The following is a 25,080-nucleotide window of genomic DNA, read 5'->3' as shown; positions in this document are numbered from 1 at the left end:
TCAAAATCGTTTAATTACAAATATATATAATCAATATTGCATTTTTTATTATTAACTTATAGAAATGTGTGCATCAATTATACTATCTGGTTCTCTTTATACAATACCTAATAAAGTCGGTCACTTTATTTGCAAGAATACAAAAAAAAAAGAAAAAAAAAGGAAATTTGAAATATTAAGGATGATTAGTTGCGATAAGAAATTGTTGTCAACCAATAAAATAGCAATCAAGCGGTTCTAATTATCTTTCTCACAGTTTAAGTCCACATTCATAATTATGCATGGTTAGCTATACTATTGTATCCTCCTAATAATATTGATTGAATAAATTATTCTAAATGATTAGGTTTTTGTAAAAAAAATTCATAAATCTTTATTCATGAGATCATATTTATATTTATAATAAAAAATATTAGTAACTTAAATAAAATATATATTTTATAAAATTGATATGTGAAATATTTCAAAAAAAAAAAAAAATATGATAGTGTAATGATATTGTTCTCCGTGTCGAAATCAGTGCATTTATTCCTTCCCTTGGTACTTGAGAATTAATTATAATATGACAACAAATATTTTTTTCATAAAACCATTAATAATCCCCTCGAGACATGTGTACTCATTCTTATATTAAAAAGGACGGAGATATGCTAATACCAACACTAATAATTAAAGATGTCGAATATTGTCAAAAGTAGGTATCTTCTTGTTCGAGATTGGATTAATTCCATCTATATCTGTAATAAAAAATAATATTTATCCAAATATATGATCAGAAATCAGTCTCATAAAATTGATATATAATATGTTTTTATCTATCGCCAATTTCTTGCAGCGATGTTGACATAAAAATCTCTTTGATTATAGGCAGACTACTTTTAAAAAAATGTTAATTATAAAAACTCCACGTGAAAACAAAATAAATGTTAATTATAAAAATCCATATTATTTTCATGATGTATATGCAAGGGATTAGCAGAAATAAACAGAAAAAATCCAATTACAAAAATTAAATATTTTAAAATTAATTTTCTTTATTAAAAGTTGATGTATATGCAAGGGATTGGTGAAATTAAATAGAAGAAACCAGAAAACACGAACCAAACCGCAACCACCACAGACGGTTGGTTCGAAAGTGGCAGGACAGAGACATCTGAACCAAGATTGGCATTATCAATTCTTGAAGCAAACGGCGACATCACGTCGGCTCACTGATTCCATTGCTTTAGATCTCTGCTTTCCTTGTCCATTTCACCTCCAATTCTTTCTTATATATCCCCGCGTATATATTTTTTCTGTACGAATTATTATACGGTGTGCGAGTACACCGTGTTTTGCACTTCAGTGTCGCGCAGCCGTTCGATTGATGAAGGATTGTCGTGTAGATTGGATCCATTGATTGATTGGGTTTAAGATTTTTCTGGGTTTCGCGAAGAAATGGTTGTGGATTCGGGACCTCCGACTCCTGGACAGGTTCGAAGTGAAAAAAAATTTCGCTGTCCTTTTTGCCTTTAGGATGTTACGTGTGATCAAGTGTCGTTGCGTAGGCGGTGCGGTGACTGTGATATTGAGTTACGGCCCGTTTTGTTGACGTTTATCTGTTTTGTCAATGCGATTCCAATGTCGATCTTAAGCTAAGATGATATCGAGAGCTTTTTGTTTTGAATTTCTACTTCCAGAATCATGAAGCCGTTACGTATGTGAATGAGAGTTTTCTTATATTCATGTTATGAAAATGGTAGGAGCGGTTGGTTTCTAACTTGAAATTATTTGAATTGCTTCCTTTACTTGATTGTGGCTGGACTAATTGGACAATGATTGGGTTGTCAAATTTGTTTCTCATTTTTAGTGTGTCTGATTGTCCAATTTCATGCTTCTAGATTTTGTCACTGTGTTATGAAAGATTCGATTTTTCCTGCTTTTATGTCATGTCTATTCTTAGTATGTGGTATAATTCACCAATGTTTTTGACCGGAGATATGATGATTTGATCGATGATGAAGATATCATTGGTTAAGAGGAATCAAGATATTAGATCTAGTGGAAAATGACATCATTACTTATGGTGGAAACTGGAAACACTATCGCGGAGTTATAAACTTGATTGGTTGTCGATTCAAACTTATCGGGGGAAGGAGTTATGGCCATTAAACTTGAAAACTTGTTAATGCTATTTATATGTTACTCTAATGAGGTTTAAGTAGATTGGTTTACTTGTTCTTGCTCGTCAATGCTGAATATAATGTGTTACTGTTTCTTTAAGCTATCTTGAAAACTGCCTACACATTGAACCTGTCCTCATTGTGTCCCAGGTGTCATTTTTTCTTGGAGTCGTTCCAATCATTATTGGGTGGATTTATGCAGAGTGGTTAGAGTATACGAAGTTATCAACCCCTTCAAAAGTGTAAGCGACTTTTCCGCTTTTCGAGATATTCAAGCATTATAAGAGTGAAAAATTGGAACATTCAGGCTATGCTTACCAAAAGCTCTTATGTTTGACACAAATTACAAGAGGAGAAAAATCAGTATCTTGCACTCAATATCTACTCATGATATGATTTGCTTTTCTGATAAACAGCCATTCAGATGGTAACCTGGTTGGATTGGAAAGTGAAGCTATCAAAGATGATGATCGTGCTGTGCTGTTGGAAGGCGGTCTCACAAAATCAGCATCCACAAAGTTGTCCAGTTCATCCATTAAATCAAACTTAATCAGGTCTGTCCCTGTTGGACTGGACATTCGTCGATATTTGGAATTTCAAGTTGAAGATTTTGTGTTTCTGAAAATATCTGTTTAAGAGTGTTGTTAATGTCGTCTTTGATTGGATTTTATCCATCAAATTAATGAAACCTCTTTGTTAACCAGATTTTTGACGATGGATAGCTCATTTTTAGTTGAAAATCGACTACTTCTAAGGGCAATGTGAGTTATTTGTAACCATTGATTGATTTGTATTTATTTATTTTTCATTCATACTTGATCTTTTATTATCATGCAGGGCTGAATTTGGTGCAATTTTGTTCTATTTCTACATTTGTGATCGCACGAGCATTTTTGCAGATTCAACTAAGGTGCTGTTTCTTTGATTGTTTGGGCTCTCAGAATTCAAGTTGTCTTTGATGAGTCAATGCTGTAAATTACATTGTAAGCTTATAAGTACCAAAAAGACAACTAGTAATATACTCATTTTTGACAATCAGCATTTGATGTGTCATTATTTGTTGTGAAGCATCATGATATAAGCATGATATGAAAAGCTGTATCCTTCTTGCTTTTAGTCACAATTAAATTTAAAAATTTACACAAAACGTGTTGGTACTAGGCGTTCCAAAAAGGAAAAAAAGTTTATAATTTTAAAACTTCAAATGTTCTAGCATGTAATTTATTATTAAAGTAAGGGTAAAATGGTGATCAAATTAGTGTTCTTAGAAAATGGATTTCTTGAGCTTGAGTACTCAACCCTGAGATATCAAACCTCGAGCTTGGCTCGAAAGAATACTTGAGCTGCCCAAACTCGAGTTATTTTGTCAAAACCAAGCTCGAGCCAATATTTGATCAAGATGCTCGTGAGCAGGTCAGCTAAGTTGCAGCCCTAGTTGGCAATCCTTTGCCTTTTATATCTTAGAAATAAAATAGCACTGTATGATCATGGAAAGGCGTTTATTGAAGTCTTCAAGCATTTATATTTGCCTCTGCTTTTCATTATACTGCTCAATATAGTTTAAAGGCCAATTGTTTTGATTTATTTTGTTCAATTAATAACCCTTTTGACATATGTGGTCTGTGATCATATACATATCAGCTCACAAAGTTCAACAACTGCTGCTTTTTATTTTCAAGTTTCATTATTAAGTACATATTAACTATAGCAGATCGTAGAGGTCTGAAATTTAAACATTTCACTCATAATATGTATGTTTCCCTTCTAAAGATTTATTTGATCGGTACACCACTACTTAATTTGTTTCTTTTTGTTGTTGGACAGAGCTACAATCGCGATCTATTCCTCTTTCTGTATGTTCTTCTTATTATAGCTTCAACGATGACTTCTCTTAAGAAACATCATGACAAGTCTGCATTTTCTGGGAAATCAATCCTTTATCTTAATCGCCATCAAACTGAAGAGTGGAAAGGATGGATGCAGGCAAGCAGTTTGATATTAAACGTCTTTTGTTATGGGATATTGTCTATCGATGTTCTTTCCAGGGTTTGAAAAATCGGATTCTTTATTTGATTAGTCTCTTATTTTCCTGCCTTTCTTCAGAGGACACTGGATGTCTATCTGCATATTGATATAGATGTGTAGTCGTTGCACTCTCTTCTTTGTCTGCATAGTTTCTGATTTGTTTGCCTCTTCTCATGTCTCTTATAGGTCCTCTTTTTGATGTATCATTACTTTGCTGCAACGGAGATCTACAATGCTATCCGTATATTTATTGCTGCATATGTATGGATGACTGGTTTTGGAAACTTCTCCTATTACTATATCAGAAAAGATTTTAGTCTTGGTCGATTTGCTCAGGTGACATTATAGTTTATGTTATCTTCCCATTTCTTCTTATTATTTCTTAATCCTGAAGCATGGTGGTACTTCTCTTTTCAGAGTTTTCGTAGTTTGATGTGTATTTGAGTTGGATTTTGTTCTCTTTGCAGATGATGTGGAGGCTAAACTTTTTTGTGGCATTTTGTTGTATAGTTCTTAACAACGACTATACACTTTATTATATCTGCCCAATGCATACCCTCTTTACTCTTATGGTGTATGGAGCCCTTGGTATCGGTCACAACTATAATGATATAAGATTGGTGATGACTTTGAAATTATTTATGTGTTTTGTCGTGGTTATCTTGGTATGGGAGATTCCAGGGGTTTTTGACCTTTTGTGGAGTCCTTTCACATTCTTGTTAGGTGCGTGGCCATCCATGACTTTATCGTACTGAATTTGTTTATTTCCATCTAAATAGCTGATTTCTTTTTAATCTCGGTGTCAGGATACAATGATCCTGAAAAACCAGATCTTCCGAAACTTCATGAGTGGCATTTCAGATCTGGCCTTGATCGTTATATATGGATAGTTGGAATGATCTATGCCTACCTTCACCCAAATGTAATGCATAGGCACTTGAGTTTTGCAGTGTCATCTCTTCTCGTGACCTTTAAGTTTCAAATGATCTCTCTTACAGGTTGAAAAGTGGATGGAGAAACTGGAGGAGACTGAGACAAAACGAAGATTCACAATCAAGGCATTCATTGTTACAGCTGCCTTGATCGTAAGCGATTGATTTGTTCACCATTTTGTATTTATTTGTCACCGGATTGTTATTTGATTTTTTTTGCCTCATTTGACTTTTAGGTTGGCTATTTATGGTTTGAATACATCTACAAGTTGGACAAAATTTCGTACAACAGGCTCCATCCTTACACATCATGGATACCCATAACGTGTGTACCGGTTTCAATTTTGATACGAGTGTTCGTTCTTTATATACATTTATCATAATATTAGTGTTGCATTTTATTTCTATTGCCAATGAGATTATCTTTGATACTGAAAAAGAAACTATACATCTCAAGTAATAGCACTTTGCATGTGACAAGTGCTGACCTGTGACAGTTTTCTTCTAAGGTCTCTTCTTTTTTGTTTCCAGCATCTACATTTGTTTGCGGAATTTCAGTCAGCAGCTTCGGAATTTTTCTTTGACCCTCTTTGCGTAAGTTTTTATTTATTTTTCCATTTTATAATCATATAAGCAACTCATCCCCTCCACCTTTTGTTGATATGACGTCATTTGGAGCTATTGGATTTCCATTTTTTTTAATTATATACATCATTTTTGTTGCCAGGTGGCTCGGCAAAGTAACGTTGGAAACTTATATATCTCAGTTCCACATATGGCTGAGGTACGTGGGACAAATTCTTTGCTTGTTAATGTTTCTGGGTCAACCTTTAAAGAAATGTGTCGAATGATCTTCATAGAAAAGAATTAGCGAGTCACTTTTTGTTTCTAATGTGCATTTTTTGGCATCGACTCAGTGGGATCCTTTCATCCTTTTTAGGAAAGTTCCATTAAAAATAGATCTGACTTGTGAGGTTTACTGGTTTCTATTAACACGCGTGCAGGTCAAATATGCCTAATGGACAGCCCAAATGGCTGCTCTGTTTTATTCCAGATTATCCTTTGCTTAACTTCATGCTTACAACTGCTATTTACATATTGGTGAGCGAATATTTCTCGGCTGGATTTCAATTTTTGAAGTTATGTCGTGATTAAATATTCTCGCCTTTAAATTTCAATATCGATTTTTTTTCGCTGATGCAGATGTCATATCGGATTTTTGAACTGACTAACACACTCAAATCAGCCTTCGTACCCACAAGAGATAATCAGATACTGTTTCACAATTTTATCGCCGCAGCTATCATATCTGTGTCTTTATATTGCGCATCAGTCATTCTTCTTCACATCCCTCTTCGATGAGTGAGTTCTCTTTCCCTTCTCTGGTAAATTATAGTCAAACTGTTTATAACCAGTTATAATAGTTCAGATGAGTTATTCTCCAATTACCCTTTTACTTCTGTAAATCATCGGCTTAATTTATTTTAAAACTCAGCGTTTTACTCTTTCTTTTCCGTGCATAGGCGTCTGGATAGAAAGTTTATTTTATGGACGTCAAAATGTAACATTCTTGAGCAGAAAAGACACTTGTCTCGTCGAGATCAACGTTGACGACAATTTTGTGGGATTTTATGATCCAGTTTTGGTTTGCTACTTGAAGGGGGGGTGAAAAGGGGCAACATTTGTAAAGTATATGAATTCCCACGGTTATATTCATTTATTTCTTCTCTCACATTCATGAATATATACAGAAATGAAGGTTCAGACCGTAGACCCAAATAGTTTGTGATCAAAGTTTGTGTGACTGACAACGATGATTTTTATATTATAATCATTGCAAATTTAATTTTTTTTTCCTTCTTGACTCAATCGTATATATAAACTTTCAATTAATTGGAAAATGAGATGTGGTTTCCTTATTGACATGATTCTAATCGACTGCAAATGTATGGTTCACAAAGATTATGAAATATTATTTCCTGTTGAATAGTAGAGACCGATAATTAGTAGTTGCATGATGTTAGCAAGGTCAAAATGTGTTAGCGGACTAAGCCAATTTTGTGTTGGATTTAATGAGAGCGGTGTGTTTTGACCTCTAATCAGCTATTAGATGGGGAGACACATTTTGGCGGCGGGATTAGCCTTCCAATGGTTTGCAGAAGACAAGAAAATCAACTCCGAATTCGCTATCACAAGGAAGCCTTCATATCCCCTGATTCTTGCTTTAGTTTATTTGTGTATAGGCATATTTGTAGCAGCAGATTGCATGATATACTCAATTTTGTCTCCAATATTTACCAATAATTACATATACTCTGATCTGTGCAAGCCAGTTAGGATTCAACGCCCTCTTCTCCTATTTTCTGAATGGACAGAAGTTCACCCCGTACATAGTGAAGTCACTAGTACTCCCAACCATATCCTCTGTGCTTCTAGTATTCCAAACAGACCCTGTAGATTCAAACAAATATTCAGGAAATAAATATGTGATTGGCTTCCTAAGCACTCTCGGTGCATCAGCCGGGTATGGGCTGATGCTGTCGTTGACACAGCTCGCCTTTCAGAAGATCATCAAGAAAGAAATCCTTAGAGCGGTTCTCGATATGATAGTAATTGGGATTTACAGCTTCTCGCAAGATTATGTACTGCTACAGAATAATAAACTCATGTTTGAACCATCGTTCGGCAGGGTCTAATTCATCACTTTGTGCCGCCTCATACAGCATAAACAATACAATCTACAACTCAACATCGTTCGTTTTTCTTGTCTTGGCAGCTACCAAAAGGTTTACCCATTCGCCACCACCCTTGTTAATGAAATAGCATAATATCTTCTCGGAAGCCCTTGCAGAAAAAAAGGTTTATTATCCATGAGCTTTTAGTCTTTCTCCATTGTTTGACGTCGGCAGCGACATATGCTCGATGCAATGACATTATTCTTATCACCAGAATCGCATGGCCCAGCTACCCAACCAATCATGCATTCCCTTGCACGTAATTAACGTTTGTGTGTTTAATATTGAGTTGAGTTATCATCTTTAAGTTAAAATTTGAATAGTAAGAAGAAAACAAATAAAAATATATGATAACACAAAATAATATTTACTCTTTCGTTTTGGAGATCTTAGTTTTTAATTAAATCACTTCCCGATTATGTACGTAATAACGTAGGAAATTTTCGAGTAAATGAAATTATAGATTAATCCATAATACTGATTTATTGTTCTCACAATAGTAGAATTGCTTGACAAAGAATAATTCTTCAAGCAATTCCATGGCTAGCAGATACAACTATCAAAATAACAAAAAAACAGAACGTTATGGCCATGACCAGTGAATTGTCATTAAAAATGGACAGAAAAATGGTAATTCTCCAGTTAGAGATATCTTTTACCCTCTTATCTGTCCCTATCGGCAACAGCACTCCGACGAGCTTAAACAAAAACAAAACAAAATTTTGAAAATGTGTAAACAAAGACCCCAAGTTTGTTGAACTAGTTATCATTCTACGAAAACATATTTTTTTTGCGCACACTCCCTGGAATGACTATTTTCCCCAAATTAATTACATTTAACTTTTGTTGCTAATAATCTTTTTTTAAAAAACAAAAAAACTTTGTTGCTAATAATTATCATTCCAAAGTTTGCTAAATCTTTGCTCGTGTTTCATGCAAAAAGGGGTTCGCCCTTGTCTCCTTGTCAAGAATGAATTCAATAGTACTTTCCTCGTTAGAAGCTAGTGTCAATGTACGAGACACACACACACACACACATAATACCCCCCGATCAGAAAGTGATTGTGCTTCTTTGATGTAGACTCTCGACTCTTGAGCCTGGTAATGTGATTTACCAAGTTCTCCTACCTCAAAGACGAGAGCCAATCCCATGTAATGGCGTAGCATTGAGTAAAAAGCAGCCAGTGCTTATGTAATTAACAATACCAGTATCTGATAGAAAAAATATTCGTTTCAAACTACTGTGTTTTCGATAATGTCATTGTGACAGTTGACCACTTTGCTATCATACTTAAGGAACTTCAAAGTCATTTGTGTTATCTTCCAGCTTGTTTTTGTCCCTTTATGTACTCAGACATCGCTGATTAAGTTCACATTTCAAGTTGATGCCACTTGAGTTGCAATTATAGAGGTTTGAGCATTTATTGTCTCTCTAAATCGATCTACTGAACGTGAACAAAATTTATTTTAAAAGTTCAATTGACTATTGTTTGTTGATATATGCTACAATTTTCCTGGTGCTACCAAAACACTCGTCAAAATTGTGATATTGGCTTAAAACAATGTGCAGTAAATCAGAGAGCAAAATCTGAAGACTCGAAATACCTCCAATGAAGCCATCACATAAGACGACCAACATAATTTGACCTGGGATAATTTTTCTTCAGTTGGGGCCATTGTACAAATAATTGATCAGCCATTCGGAGCTTGTAAAGAAGCAGGCCACTTAAGGATAACCTCCTCACTCTAGCAATGCTTTCAATGTAGAAAATGGAAGACCACCTGATACCAACCACCTGAAACTTGGATTTACAAATTCATCATCCATTCTGATTTACCAAGAGAAGAAAAAACCACTACATAATGTAGGCATGCACAAATCTTAATTTTGTTTTTACTGATAGAAAGAGGTTTTCCTCATTCATAATTTTGTTGCACCTGGTCTAGGCACAGGGGATGAGGGGAAAAAATAATGTCCAGTCAAGTTATCCAAACCTTGAAAAGGAATGCAATTATACAAAGTGGTATACAAGTTCCGGGCCCATTGCAAAGAATCTGCGCAGTAACCGCGATTAATTAAATAGCTCAATCAGTAGACAAAAAAAGTCAAACTATTGAAGTAAAGATCCAAAAAGAAACAGCAATACCACTTGAGGCCTGATCCTAAACATTAGCCACAACGCATGAGTTAAAGCGATTAAGGTTGTGATGATTGAAGTTATGTATGACTGTCCAACCTCCCGGCTTCGATAAATTTGCATAAAATGATAAGTTCCAAACCCCTCATCCTGTGGCCAATATTGTAAAAACAGTTCAGAAAAATTGTGATTGATGAGATCATAAACAGTTATAAGCAGACAAAGTACAAAGATGTTTCAAAATTTCCCATAAATTTGATCCCTTTATCAATAGAATTCTTATATTTCCCCAGATAAAAGGATCGTTACAAATTATTTTCAAGTTTGACCAAAATCACAGGGCTCTTAAAGAAACAGCTAGGTTGTAGCACAAAACAGACAAAGGATTTTTATGTGAAAATCTCATACTTCAAGTTTGGCAATCTGGACCATCTCAGCGGAAAACAGGTGTCCTGGTGTTAAACTCACAAAAAACGCAATAACCCCTTATTACACTAAGCATCATTTGGCAGGCTGAAGCCAACGTATTACACCTTGTCTAGCAAAGAATTTTCCAATATGCTAGCCTTTTGAAGACTCATATTATCAGTGGCAGCAGCGATATAGTATCTCGGCTTAAACCTGTCCATCTGCAGAATAGCCAACAGGTTTATCATCTCTGCAGTGTGACCACCTACATTATGATCCGGTAAAAACCAAAATTTAAACGAAGGAATCAGCAAATACTAATTACAGGAGCCTATGAATCATAATTAAGGATAAACCGATGATTCCACAAAGGAGAAATTTGCACACCTGAACCCAGAATTATCATGGTACTGAGAGTTCTCGGAGGTCTACTGCTTCGGGGTTTCCCGGTCCAGTTTATAACAAAAGAAACCCGGATAAAAATCAAGGTGGCCAAACCAATTATGAGCAAAATCGCAACATTTAGGAATCCCAAGTCGACAAAGAGAGAGCTAACTCCATCCATTGCAAATAATATGCAGTATTCCGGTATCCAGCCACTTCCTGACAATATAAATTGAATAATCATATATGCTCATTTACAAGTGAAAACACCAATCATTGCCAAATAAGAACATATAAAAATCAAACATCCAATTGAAGACAGAGGCAACCCCAGAAAATTCAATGGCCAGTTTAGTGTATGAACTACCGGTAAAAACTTGATGTTCTTAGACGAAAGCCCATATCCAAACTAGCCTTCAAGATTACCTTAAGCTTATTATTCAATATCAAATTTTATTGTGGAGCCAAACTCACTGCGAAACCGAATCCACCACTATCCACTCCAAGCAGCAATTTACGCATCAACCTCTGTTAAGGTTCTCCGAATCCAAAGTCAAAAACTGCATCGAAGCATAGAATCAATCAAAAGCCAAACGGGATAAAAAAAAGACTCACTGATCAGCGCGAAATCGCCAGTACAGAATGAGAAATCTCGACAGCCACGAACAAGACCGAGCTCCGTTGCGATCTATAAACGGTCAATTCCCGGTTCGGCGGTTTGCATACATACTACACATATACACGAGCGAATTATTAGAAAAAACATTTATTTTTCTAATAAATAAATAAATTTTTATTTTAAATCATGTGAACATGCGTTCCTTTTTGCCACGTGTCAATACAATAGCCGTTTTATCCAATCCTCAGTACACCGAGACACACACAATATTGACCCAATTGATATTCAAAAGCGGAAAAGAGAGCCCCAAGCGAGAAGATATTATGAACTTTTCTTTGTCGCCGAACCTCCGCAGAGGTGATTTGCGAATTTTTTCCCCTCGGTTCACGTAAACTGTGGTTGTGGTTGTGGTTGTGGTTGTGGTTGTGATAATAAATGGCGCCGCCGCCGCCTTCGACGTGCTTCCTTGGCTGGGGTGTTGCCGGAATAGGAAGCTTTACCGGCACTCTACTCTATGCACGATTTTACCCTTCACCTTTTCGCTTCCCGCTCACTCCGTCCTGTAAAATGCGCCACCGTAATTTTAGGTTTTGATAAGTTTTCTAACTTCATGTTTCATTTCTTGATTCACTTTTTTTCCTTTTAGTTGTTTGAGTTTTACAGTTGGAGTTGGATAATTATGGTGGCATGCGTCCTATTTATTGGATTTAATCGATGTTATTCGTGACTTTTTGGGGCGAAAGAAATTTTATTGTTTCGTGATTCTTGCTTTCTTTGTTGTGGAAAATTACTTTGTTCAAGAAAACTTCACGTTGTAACTTTTACGGGGCTTGCTTATTGTTTTTCTTTTCCTTTTTCAGTCATTGACGATGTGAAATTTGTTGATTCAAGATTCCTCAATTTGATAACACTGCAATTGTTTTAATAAAGATCTCGTATTCTTGTCCTACTAACATGCCTGTGCTATATCATGTGGAAACGGTTTTTTTTTCCTAGTCTACTTCCTTCTTCTATTTATTATCTTGAATTTGATTCTTGATTCTGTTTTCAAGATTCATTCTTTCATATGTTGAGTTTTTTCTTTTGGAAAAATGAGTGTTCCTGCAGATAAATAAATTGATTTTCTACCCTGCATATGCTTTACTTAATACCTGATTATTTGCAGCTTGCAAAATAAAAAACAGCATGCAAAGAAAATCAACATTGAGCGTCCTCCTGCAAATCTAAATTTTCGATCGATCGGTGATAATGACTTTGATCCAAATAACTCATCCAAGGATAGCACGTTGTTCTCAAATAACGAGACTGATTTGGAAGTCAGCATCACCATCTCAGAAGAATCCGAACATTCAAAAGAAAAGGAGGACACCAATTCCTCAAATAACGAGACTGATTTGAAAGGTGGAATCACCATTGCAATAGAATCCGAACATTCAAAAGGAAAGGGGGACACCTATTCTACTCCAATAAACGAGGATCCAATGATTGATACTTTTCCATCAAATGACATAATACCCGTGGTATTCCTAGACAATAATTATTTGGAATAAAAATCTATTTGTTTGTGAGAAGAGTAATACTTAGGATTGATTTAATCTCATACAATTATACCACAATGCTGACTGTTTATTCTGTGAACGGTCAATCTGTGTGTCCAATGATCCTTTATATAGTCAGGTTATCTACTTATGTTCATTTTTGCGGTTCTGCAAATATATGAAGTTAAAACGGCATTCTTTTTATCACCTTACATGTGAATCATTGAGTCTTTTCCTTGAGTCCCCCGAAAGTTCAGCATAGGAGCTCTGCATTTTCTCAACCCATCAAAATCAAATAAGATTCTCTTTGGTAGTCTTCATTTGGATTCAACATAATAATCTTGTAGTTTAGCTGTTCAGAATTAGCACAATCATAGAAGGGTATAATGTGTGCCAATCAACTGGCTGCTTTAAACATTGCATGCGTACCGAATGCTTTATTTGTTTGACAATTTTAACGAAGGCTGCAATTTTCTAAAATAGTCCTAGAAAGAATAAAAGCTCTTAAATTTTGTCCTGGAATTTTTTCGATGACTTTCGAACTCTCATTAATAATCTGGGTTCCAGTCAATATAAAATACAATAAAAATTATATGAAAGTTCTGTATTTTCTATGTTGGGCAGTCTACCAAATCAGATGGAGAGCAACTTTCAGGAATTCATCTTCAGGATTTGATTGGGATGATAAGAAATGCAGAAAAAAGTAAGTCTTATCTTATCTTGAACCCTTTTCTTTTGTTCAGACCTCTATATGTTTACTAATGAATAAATTTTAAGAGGCCTACACATTTAACTTTCATTCATGCTTGTTAAAAAAATTGTAAAGAAGATTCATGACTTGCCTAAGCTCTATTTTTGGAATGAAAGCAGAGATTTGTAATATGTTTGGCGTCAATGATCTTTACCTAATTTGTATCTCTTGCTAATTGGATTAGATGTACATCTTCTCAATTTAGCTCGTGTCCGTGCCCTTGAAGACCTTGGGAAAATAATTGTAGAAAAGGAGGTTTTGCAGACAGATATCAATGTCTTGCAGGTGAAACTGGCAGAAACTGATGGAAGACTTAAAATGGCTGCACAAGAGAAGATACGCGTGGAACTCCTTGAAGACCAGTTGGAAAAGCTGCGAAGTGAATTGTCTAGTAGGGGTAGCAGCATGGAACATATTAAAGATATGAATTCTGCAGTTTCTTCATCACAAATTGATGCTGTGAATTATTTTACCCAGGAATTGGAAGTATTAAGGGCAGAGAATATGTCCCTGAAGGATGAACTGGAGGTGCTGAAGGGAGATCTTGTCAATGTCAGGGAAACCGGTCACAGGATTCAAATGCTGGAGGAAGAACGATTCTCTTTGGAATCTTCTTTAAAAGAGTTTGAGTTTAAACTTGCTGCTTCTCAAGAAGATGGTTCAAAAATTTCAAGCTTGAAATCGGATTGCAAAAGTTTAAATGAGAAAGTAGACAGTCTGCAAGAATTATTAGATAATACAACAAAACATACTGATGAAGCTTATAAAGTGCTGCAGCAAAACCAAGAAATTCGCAAGAAGGTTGACCGGCTGGAGGAATCTCTCAGCGAAGCCAATTTATATAGATTGTCAGCCGAGAAAATGCAACAATATGGTGAACTCATGCAACAGAAGATAAAACTGTTGGACGAGCGCCTTCAAAGGTCTGATGCAGACATACATTTCTATGTTCAGTTATATCAAGATTCTATGAAGGAGTTCCAAGACACACTAAGTAATTTGAAAGAACAAATTAATAAAAGAGCAGAAGACGGACCCATGCAAGATAAGCCTTCAGAATTTTGGAGTAGCTTACTGCTAATGGTGGACGGGTGGTTTCTTGAGAAGAAAATTTTGGCTGACGAAGCTAGACTATTGAGAGAAATGATATGGAATAGGGAGCGAAAAATATGTGATGCATATTTGTCATCTAAAGAAATGAACGAAAGTGAAATCATCACATCATTTCTGAGACTGGTATCGTCAGCTCCAGGGTATGCATTTAACACATTACTTCTTTTGGTCATACATAATGCATACAATTTTTGCTAATAGTGGCTACCAATATCTAGTGAACGGTTGCACATCATACACATAGCAGCTGAGTTGGCACCTGTAGCAAAGGTATGGCTCAACTACATTCCGCTTAGATGTAATTGATCAGGTGATTCCTATCTTTGTAACATCACAAAACCTAGTCAAATAATTTTTTAATAAAAATATATCTGCATATATTTGTGTTTAAGTTATTTTTATTATATTCTTGAAAACATTTACCATCGTGCATTAATTTCTTTTTTTAGTGATGGGAGCGGTTAAATAAGATATGGCTAGTATTGAGATTTTGATCAATAAGTTTGATTTGATTTAATAATTAAATATGATTTAAAATAGACTAATAATTTGTTTCAAGTTTCAACCTTTATTAGATGTCATTGTTGCAGTTTTGCAAAGTATGGATGCTCTTCTGCGGCATCTCAAAGCATTAAGGATGGGTTTTGAATAAATACTTGTTAATTAGGTTTCAAAGATAGCCTTGTGTAGCATTCGGGAAATTTACTAAATTTGATTTTGTCAAAGGAAATTAATTTTGATGCTTATAACAGAGTTTTAATTTTATTTATTTATTTTTTAAAAAAATCTACTTTTAGCTATTTGAACGAATTAATTTTTTTAAAGTGATTTTGAATAGACATCACTAAGATTTTATGAAGTTTTGGGGTTGTTTAGAGAAAAATAGTATTTTTTTACAATTTAAACTGGATTGTAATTTAAAATGGGGTATTATTAATTATTTTAGCTAAGAAACTTAGAAACAAATTTGAAATAAGTAGTTATTTAGAATTACATGTAAATAAATAATGTGTCATAATTAGATTAGAAATGTTATTTTTTAGAAAATGTTAGGATCATTGTTTAATTGAATAACTTTAAATGACATCTTCTGAAATTTCTAGATTTTCTTGGAGATGTACAATCAAATTAAGTTGAGTATTTCTTCAATTCCAATATCATTTCCAAAAGGCTCCATAATATTTAATTTTAATGTGTAAGTTGTTATCATGAACTTTACTTGATGCTATATAGGTACATTGTATGAGACTTTTGTTTGGTAATGCATTTTTTCCTTCTACATATTGATGGTTATATGTTCAAATTCTGTATATCTTTATTTTTTATTGTGTTATGGTATGAGAGTTACTTTTTGGTTTATATGTGTCAATGTACCGTGTGTAGAACGATACATGTGAATCACCTCTTTTGTTCTTTTCTGGTCAACTGTCAACATGACTCGTACACCTATTCTGTATGAGTTACATCTTATTTTCTGCGAGTCAACATGCTACGTGAATTGTATATGTGAGCCGTTTTTTGTTTCCCTATGGTCAACATAACGTACGTTGAAAATTTGGTTGGCATTTTGTTATTCTACTTCGTGCTGAATTCTATCATTTATCTATTTTTGTTTAGCTTTTGTCATTGGTCATTATTCTTGAAATTGATTTAGTGGTTGAACTTAGAGGGGTGTACTAGGCTTATTTCACCGCCATTGAACTTGAGCTTTTTGGGTGGTATCTAAAGAGAGACTATGAATTCATACTTCATAGAATATCCGAAGGAGATAAGTCTATGAGGATGATGATTTAGGAGTTTGTTTCGTAGGGCTTGGAAATAATTGTTTCATTTTGATTCATTAGGATTTCGTGGTTTTATTTTTATCAAGATGCTTTAGTATAGTTTGTACATTTGGTCATTAGAGTATTTAAATCATTTATTTTTTTTGCAAATGGTATTATTTTTAAGTTGATTAATTTCAACATGAATTTAGTTTTGTTTTTCACAAGTATATAAAACATAAAGACGTTTTTCTTACGTATGGTTGAAAACTTGAAATGATGAAATTGGTTATTTAGCATTTTAATGGAATTTTTATCCCGAAATCAACAATTTAGGATGGGCTCACTCATCATAATCTTTTATTAACTCGATAATTTACAATTTTCACATAGGCTTTAGGTGATTTAACCTGGGCCCTACATTCTCAGTTGCTGATTGTGAAAATGTTTTAGTGCATAACTTATCTGATTTCAGCTTGGTATATTAATTGGTCTCAGTCCATGGGTTGTTTTCATTATCTAGATTCATGGGGAGCAAGAACCAAGTAGAATTCCTAAGTTGGCATTTGCCCATGGGCATTAATACATCAGTTGGCTACATTTATAGCAGATCAATTTTTTTAGGATGAGTCTGTATCAAGTGGATAATGGATTAAACAGTGAAAAAACTCAATTCGCCAATGGAAGTAAGCAGTGATTATAGGGGTAGGTCCGTAGGTAGTTCTTTTCAGCTTATTAGAAATGATAAAATGATCGTGTCAACAATGATTTTTTTAAGATCACGTTGAATTTGACTGTACTATCTCTCATTGTTGCAACTTTGATCCTGAACAAGGTCTTCCTGTTTTCAACTTGGTTCATTGCGTTTATTGGGTTCTGTATTTGTTCCCCTCAGCTATTGTAATCCAAATACGTGAGGTTTGTCAACTGCAGATTTTACATACACTTTTTAAAAAGCTAACATTTATTGTGGATTTTAAAACATCTATCTGGATGATGGGGAATTTCTATTTGACCGAATATTTTTTCATTTGGTTACATGCTGTGCATGGTAGGATTTTTGCCTGCCCTTTTATGTATTGGGATTTTTGCATGCCCGTTATTGATCTATCTAATGTGTAAAATGTATTGGATATTTAGTACGCGTTCTCACTAATCTGAGAAATTAGAAATGAAAATATATTAATGCTAATATTGGAGATTGCCCATGGTGGATTTGTTAATTTTATTTTAGGTTGGTGGTTTAGGAGACGTACTGACTGGTCTGAGTAAGGCACTTCAGAAGAAAGGGCACCTTGTGGAAATTATTCTACCAAAATATGATTGCATGGATTACGAGCTTATTCGAGATTTTAAGGTATCTGACTTTTGTTGAACATGCTCTACAGTTTTTACATCTATTTTTTTTATCCACATCGTACCATGCAGGCTTTAGATGTGCCAGTAGAGTCATATTTTGATGGTCGATTGTTCAAAAACAAAATATGGGTTGGCACTGTTGAAGGTGTAGAAATTTTTTACATCTGCAGCCAGTGTTTATTTTCATTGAGATGTTCTTTTAACTCCGATACTTTGGATGGTTTACAAAAAATTTTATTTGTTAGGGCTTCCTGTTTATTTCATCGAGCCACATCATCCAAGTAAATTCTTCTGGAGGGGTCAATTTTATGGTGAGCATGATGATTTTAAGCGATTCTCATTCTTCAGCAGGGCAGCACTTGAATTGCTTCTTCAAGCTGGAAAGAGACCTGACGTAATTCATTGTCATGATTGGCAGACTGCTTTCATTGTACGAATGTTAGAGATCTTGTAATTTTACATATCACCTTTCTTTAGTGTTTTGAATTAGTTTTTTTTTAAAAAAAAAATTGATTGCTTGCTATTTTTGGCAGGCACCCCTTTATTGGGATCTGTATGTTCCAAAAGGACTGAATTCAGCAAGTATCTGTTTTACATGTCACAATTTTGCATATCAAGGAAATGCACCAGCTTCAGATCTTGCATCTTGTGGTCTTGATGTCCAACAACTAAACAGGCAGGATAGAATGCAGGACAACTCATCAAGGGACAGAGTCAACGCTGTTAAGGTATCCAATCCTCTATTCATCTGCATTTGAAGGTTTTCATTGGCTTAGTTAAGGATGCATGAATCCGCTCTGAGGTGTTGCGTCCTGGTTTGCCACTTTCTTTCTTTAGCTCAGACTGGTGAATAGTTGATTCTTTAGTCTGTCCATGACTTATGTTGGGCTGATTTCTATCACATTATCCTGATCATTTTTATTTCATTTATTGGCATTTTACAGGGTGCAATAGTCTTCTCCAATATTGTGACAACAGTTTCACCAACCTATGCTCAAGAGATGCTGACCCACGAGGTACAAAGTGTAACTATAAGCATGTCTAATGAACGTGGTTTCTGGATATAATAGGATTTCGGCATTGCGATCTTTCTTTCCTCACAATTTACCAAGTCCTTGTTTTATCTTTATGACGAGCTTATTTATATTGTAAATTTTTCGTGCTTGGGCATTGGTATTTGGTAGCAGCACCAATAGTTGTTTTTTAGTACCGAATTTGAAAGATGTTAGGCCCTTTTTTTAATGTAATCTTTGCTTTTTTTTGCTTTCCTTTTCTTTATTTCATGCCCCCACCCGCAGTCCACCGTTGCGACCGCGTAAAAGCTAGGGCAGTACTACCAGTGCTTTATGCTTGTGTCGGAGGAACTCACCTCCATGAGAGAAAAGCTTTCTGTCCAGAATGCTAGACTGTGTGGGGTAGGGGTGTGAAAATAACCTAGAGAATGTGATTTTTTTATACATGTACTGTTCTTTTTTCTCCATATACACTTCATTTTATGATCCCATATTCCCATTTGATTTGCACATCTAACATCTGAATATGATATCATATCAAATTATAATGTTTATTCTACTGTCAGTTCTTGTGCTACTGTCAGTTCTTGTGCTACATGTCTACATCAAACTAACCCTGAGTGCAGTTTCTTGTGTCAGATATAGTTGGTTTGGTGCACACCTCAGTATATTAGTTTTCGCTACCTTGGAAACGAGTGGAGAATGTAGTTTTGAATTTATATAGATTTATATTAAGAATCTCAAATCTTAACCTTGGAAGGATAACAAAAATCTGCTGTGGATTCCAAAAGTTAGCGCTTGTAAAACAAGTAATGAATGAACTCCGAATGGTGACTCCCATGCAAGCTTTTTTTACTGGTGGTTCTAAATTTTGAGCAAAAGGTTATATTTAGATGTGACTTCAAGTCTTTTCAGTTTTCCCTGTGAGTTAATGTATTTTAGATATTGGCTGATTTGGGCAAGGATTGACGAAGCATTCATGGAATCACAATATATTGACACATATCAAGTTTAACATGTTATAGAATGACCACGGAGCGATATTTAGCCTAAAGGAAAATAATAAAAAGCTAAAGGGTTTATGTGAGGGATTAGTTTGTTACCTCTAAAGAAAGTTATTCTTGGCTTTTCGCTTTAAAAAAATTCGTTTTTGTGTTTCTTTACCCAAATTTTACTTCTGTTTCTGCTCAATTTTTTTGAAATCCAGACGTTGGTCTCATTGTGATTGTTATTCTTCAAAAGTGATTTTGGTACAACGGTAATTAAATGGATTTTTTCTTGACACTCTCACCTCCAATATTTTTCTTATTCAAAATTATGCTTTACATTATTTATAGCTCACACAATACACCATCAAACTCTTTTCGCACGCTTCAATAGGGGTATTTTTGGTATTTTAAAAAAATGTGATATTAGAATAACTTAATTATCAAACACTCTACCATAAAATATTTAAAGCCTTTTATTTTCAAACACTTCCCACTCCTTTTTTTCCCCACTTCTAAACAATCTATGAATTTAATCTTTCTCTAAAAGAATATATTTTGCAAACACTCCCTATGACTTTGTCCTGTCAAAATTTAAGGTTTTTTGAATATGGCTTCTGTGCATGGTGATGAAGTTTCTGTGGACAAAATTTTGATTTGAAGTGAGAAGAATGTTTTTTAAGTTGTATTTTTTTATGCACAGGGAGGATGTGGCCTGGACTCAACACTTAATTTACATTCAAAAAAGTTTGTTGGAATTTTAAATGGAATTGATACTGATGCATGGAATCCAGCTACTGACAGATTTCTGAAAGTTCAGTATCATGCATATGATATTGAGGGCAAAGCAGAGAATAAGGAGGGTTTAAGAAGATACCTAGGGATGTCTTCTGCAAATGGCAACCAACCCTTGGTAAGATGATTTGATTTGTAGGCCGCCGACTGAAAATTTACACACGATATAACTTTTGTCTTGCAAATTGCAAATAACCTTGTATTGTATACTTATTTTTTACCTAATATATCTGATTGTACTACTGGTTTGGCTGCCCTTTATCATGCAATTTGAATTCTGAAACTCATTCCATATGTGATATTGCTAAGACATAGCCATTGTTATTTCTTTCCTTTTTTCAGTTTCATCTGCAAGAACTAATCTATGTTAAATTGACTCGAGTTGGATTCTTGGCAGATTAGTATCCATTATGCCTAAAATGAAACTAGCTTTGTAACATAAAAACGATATGAGTGTTCTAATTATTTGGTTTGCATCGTTACTATTTATGTACTAATCACTATTTTTTTATTGAAAACATTCCCAACTAGCTTTGTAACATAAACACGATATGAGTGTTCTAATTATTTGGTTTGGGTCGTTACTATTTATGTACTAATCCAACCGTATGGATACAGGAATTGGGAATGTTTTCAATAAAAAAAATCGTGTTTTTAATAAATTTAAAAAATGCTGTGTAAGAAAATCAACCGTACACTATAATTCCATTAAGATAACTTTCCAAAAAATGAGGTTGTTTTTGCTCATTCGATTGGTGAAATAGGAAAGAGAAAAAAATTTAAAGTGTTCCAACTTTAGTCTAGTATAAAAGTATCAGGCATAGATTAAAAAGAAAGTATTGTCATAAGCTCAGTAACACCAAAGAGCCCCAATATGCTTTTGTGGATAAATGACGTATCTATGGCTGTTGAGCAAGATTGGTATGTTTTGGTTTAATGTTTGCATAGCATAATCACCTGTTAGACAGGAAATTTCATATGTTATAACTATAGATTTGTTTGTGCAACAGGTTGCTTGCATAACAAGATTGGTGCCTCAAAAGGGTGTGCATCTTATAAGGCATGCTTTGTATCGGACTTTGGAATTAGGTGGACAGTTCATTCTTCTAGGTTCAAGTCCAGTTGCACAAATTCAGGAACGTTCTTATATTTTCTAAACTTTCCATGATGTCTTTAACGTTGTAGCCTTTATTGTGTAAAATATGTTAGTTTTGTTAAAAGAAAAAGACTTGATTTTCAAATGCAACACTTGGAAGGGAAAAAGTTTGTTCGTGTGGAGCAACATTTTGTATCTGAATCATTTCCTGTGTTTTCAAGCTGGGGTAACGTTTGTTATAACTTATAACATAGCTAAAGGTCACGTGACTTAGATCCTGATTAGTTTGCTGACAAAGTATAAGTAAAAGTCAAAGCTAGAGCGGTTATATTAAAGAATTCAAGTATTTGTACCCTGGGATTTAAAGTATTTCTTGATAACTTTCCTAAATTAACAAGATAGAAGAAAAGGCTGTCTAGTAGCCAGCCAATTGAATCAGTAAATTTCTTTCTGATTTAACTCAGTTTGAACTACAAGAAAATCTCACTGGAGATTGGTCGGACTCGGACTTGTGTATGATCGATGCCACTATAGAATTCTACAGTGAAAGTGTGCGATATTTGATGTGTTAAATCAGGAGTGAGTTGCACTTCTGGTTCACACAACTTTGCTTTGACTATAGTTGCAATAGCCCGAGATTTGTGCAGACACCTGGAAGTTTTTCGAAGTTTCATTGATCAGGCATCAGGAGAATAAATATTATTATTTTCATATTTGGCAATATTTTCTGATATAGTCGTATGCAATAAAGGTTTGAAATAATGTCTGAGCAACTAATCACTGATAAATAGTTGATAATTGACCTTGATAGTTTGTAATGGCATTGGGTATTTCTCTAATGGTTGATATACCTTTGCTATATTGTCTCGATTTTCATTATTTAGTCCAAATGAAGTCGTCTATTTAATGAGTACCATTTTCTTCTCGAAAAAGCACTCACTCTGAGTGATCGACAATGGAATTTCTCTTTTTGCAGAGGGAGTTTGAAGAGATTGGAAACCATTTTAAGAATCATGAGCTTGCACGATTGATATTGAAATATGACGAGTCTCTTTCCCATTTAATATATGCTGCCTCTGACATGTTTATCATCCCATCCATATTTGAGCCTTGCGGCCTTACCCAGGTATAGGTTATTTTCTTTGCTGTGAAACTGGCCCAGTGAACTTAAATGAAATAAATTGATATTTCCCGAGCTCATTTTGTATGCATGCAGATGATTGCAATGAGATATGGGTCTATTCCAATAGCTAGGAAGACGGGTGGTCTAAATGACAGGTAGAATAGCCAGTGACTTAGTTTTTGAAATAAGTCAGAATATTACTTTGTTCAAACTTGATTAATAGCACAACTAAGTTTCTGAATCCGCTTGCAGTGTTTTTGATTTGGATGATAACTCAGTACCCGTCCAGTATAGGAATGGTTTTACGTTTTTCACAGCTGATGAGCAGGTAACTTCAGAGTGATGAATTAATTAGATATTTTTATTTTATGCATTTTGTTCGTTTGGTTGGAATTTAGATGAACAGCCGACACTTTTCACTCACTATGCTCCTATATTAACAAGAAGTTGCATATTTTCTTGAATAGTTGAAAAAAATTTAGATCATCTTTCACTGAAAATAGTTGTTATGGCCATGGTGAATTGTCCTTTATTTACAGGGACTTAACGGTGCTTTAGAACGTGCATTTTACCATTATAAGAATGATGGTGATGGATGGAAACAGCTCGTTCAAAAGGACATGAACATCGATTTTAGTTGGGTTTCGTCAGCATCATTATATGAAGAACTTTATATGAAGTCTGTCACAAGAGCAAAGACCGTAAATCGTTCTTGAACAGGTGTAGATGCAACTTGTGTTCAACGATTTTTTCATGTCCCTAAAAGATGCTGGTGCTTGCTTCCCATCTGGCCGACTCTGATCTCAGGATGCTGACTGATTGCTCCTATTTAATTCTTCAAAATGGAAGAACATCAACTGCAACTTGTAGATGACGTTGTACACTCAATTTGTGAATACTTAAGAATATACATTGTATGTAAATGTACATCAAAGATATACGTTGATCTGTTCATTCCAATTTAGTAAATCACATACTAGTTTTAAATTGGTGTGAAATGGCAATGATTAAAGATTCCGAGTCATATCCTGTTCTTGATTAGATTATTTCTGTAGATTATATTAAATTCATCATCCCTGTACTACATGGTATAGGCGATTTGATGAGTTCATGGCACATGAAATTTGTATCTGTTTCTTATTAAACTGTTATTACTGTTGTTTTTCGCAAAGAGTTGATTGAAATGAACGACAAGATGGAAGATTTACGTGGACTGATAATAATGAAAAATCACATTCTATTCCGAAAATTGCACATCAACTTTACATCATACATCCAAATTTATTTTCCAGGTACGAAGTTGGTGGCATAAGCCCATGCATTGTTGTTGACTGGATCAGCAAGATGGTCAGCAAGGTTCTCCAATGGACCCTTTCCGGTGACGATGGCCTGGACGAAGAACCCGAACATTGAGAACATGGCAAGCCTTCCATTCTTGAGCTCCTTAACCTTGAGCTCAGCAAATGACTCAGGGTCGTCAGCAAGACCCAATGGGTCGAAGCTTCCACCAGGGTAGATAGGGTCGGTGATCTCACCGAGCGGCCCTCCAGCAATTCTGTAGCCCTCAACAGCACCCATCAAGATCACCTGGGAAGCCCAGATGGCCAAGATACTCTGAGCATGTACCAAGCTTGGGTTCCCCAAGTAGTCGAGTCCACCTTCAGAGAAAATCTGGGAGCCAGCCTTGAACCACACAGCCTCTCCAAACTTTACGCCATTGCGGGACAGAAGCTCGGGGAAGACACATCCAAGAGCTCCAAGCATCGCCCATCTGCTGTGGATCACCTCCAACTCTCGGTTCTTGGCGAAGGTCTCTGGGTCAGCTGAGAGTCCAGCAGTGTCCCAGCCGTAGTCACCAGGAAATTCACCGGTGAGGTATTTTGGGGCCTCGCCAGAAAACGGACCTAAGTATTTAACACGGTCAGGACCGTACCATGGGCTGCCCGAAGACGGCTTAGTAGTCTTCCTCATAGAGACTCTTCCTGCGACATCCGGGGTGGAGGGAGACAGCTTCACGGCTGTTCCAGCCAAAGAGGGAGAAGAGAGAGCCATAGTAGAGGCTGCCATTGATTTTTTGGTATAGTTGTATTACTAAACTCTTGGTTGGATACTTCACTGATGAGTATGATTTTGGTGTTTG

The 25,080-nt window shown here is 35.2% G+C and overlaps 4 protein-coding genes across 11 annotated transcripts; 2 read left to right on the top strand and 2 right to left on the bottom strand.

Moving 5' to 3' along the window:
• The first annotated feature begins 1,085 nt into the window (after positions 1–1,085).
• Positions 1,086–7,042, top strand: LOC140836726 (protein REDUCED WALL ACETYLATION 1-like). The gene is made up of 16 exons (XM_073202457.1): positions 1,086–1,473; positions 2,313–2,404; positions 2,579–2,716; positions 2,867–2,923; positions 3,000–3,072; positions 3,987–4,145; positions 4,374–4,523; positions 4,655–4,910; positions 4,994–5,109; positions 5,186–5,272; positions 5,356–5,444; positions 5,651–5,713; positions 5,847–5,903; positions 6,124–6,220; positions 6,323–6,481; positions 6,643–7,042. The coding sequence occupies exons 1-15, from the start codon at positions 1,438–1,440 to the stop codon at positions 6,479–6,481; spliced, it is 1,629 nt and encodes a 542-aa protein (XP_073058558.1). The 5' UTR covers positions 1,086–1,437; the 3' UTR covers positions 6,643–7,042.
• Positions 7,043–7,831: 789 nt separating this feature from the next.
• Positions 7,832–11,548, bottom strand: LOC140836728 (uncharacterized). 7 transcript variants are annotated; one of them, XR_012119172.1, is made up of 8 exons: positions 11,400–11,548; positions 10,788–11,003; positions 10,526–10,665; positions 10,002–10,142; positions 9,850–9,909; positions 9,460–9,650; positions 9,146–9,299; positions 8,727–9,066 (listed from the first exon to the last, which is right to left on the bottom strand). XR_012119172.1 is itself a non-coding variant. In XM_073202465.1 (7 exons), exons 2-6 carry the CDS (start codon positions 10,963–10,965, stop codon positions 9,474–9,476), a joined length of 696 nt encoding a protein of 231 aa, XP_073058566.1. In that variant the 5' UTR covers positions 10,966–11,003; positions 11,400–11,548; the 3' UTR covers positions 7,832–8,106; positions 9,460–9,473. The 7 variants fall into 7 exon arrangements, 6 of the variants coding, with proteins under 6 accessions (XP_073058566.1, XP_073058565.1, XP_073058562.1 ...); XM_073202465.1 differs by lacking the exons at positions 8,727–9,066; positions 9,146–9,299 and adding an exon at positions 7,832–8,106; XM_073202464.1 differs by lacking the exon at positions 9,146–9,299.
• A 131-nt stretch (positions 11,549–11,679) lies between these two features.
• LOC140836725 (probable starch synthase 4, chloroplastic/amyloplastic) lies at positions 11,680–23,927 on the top strand. Of its 2 annotated transcripts, none has more exons than XM_073202456.1 (16): positions 11,680–11,760; positions 12,569–12,923; positions 13,566–13,644; positions 13,877–14,945; positions 15,024–15,075; positions 17,803–17,925; positions 17,997–18,072; positions 18,173–18,357; positions 18,461–18,655; positions 18,872–18,943; positions 20,630–20,839; positions 21,732–21,857; positions 22,794–22,943; positions 23,034–23,095; positions 23,193–23,268; positions 23,480–23,927. In XM_073202456.1, the coding sequence occupies exons 2-16, from the start codon at positions 12,885–12,887 to the stop codon at positions 23,654–23,656; spliced, it is 2,691 nt and encodes an 896-aa protein (XP_073058557.1). In that variant the 5' UTR covers positions 11,680–11,760; positions 12,569–12,884; the 3' UTR covers positions 23,657–23,927. The 2 variants fall into 2 exon arrangements, with proteins under 2 accessions (XP_073058557.1, XP_073058556.1); XM_073202455.1 differs by having other exon boundaries at positions 11,687–11,990.
• Positions 23,928–24,154: 227 nt separating this feature from the next.
• LOC140836727 (chlorophyll a-b binding protein 3, chloroplastic) lies at positions 24,155–25,080 on the bottom strand. Its single transcript, XM_073202459.1, has one exon. It carries the CDS (start codon positions 25,005–25,007, stop codon positions 24,222–24,224), a length of 786 nt encoding a protein of 261 aa, XP_073058560.1. The 5' UTR covers positions 25,008–25,080; the 3' UTR covers positions 24,155–24,221.

The sequence above is a fragment of the Primulina eburnea genome, chromosome 7, assembly GCF_022965805.1.
Source record: "Primulina eburnea isolate SZY01 chromosome 7, ASM2296580v1, whole genome shotgun sequence".
NCBI classification, from domain to species: domain Eukaryota; kingdom Viridiplantae; phylum Streptophyta; class Magnoliopsida; order Lamiales; family Gesneriaceae; genus Primulina; species Primulina eburnea.
Note: the sequence above shows the minus strand (reverse complement) of the source record. Positions and strands in the feature narration are given on the sequence as shown.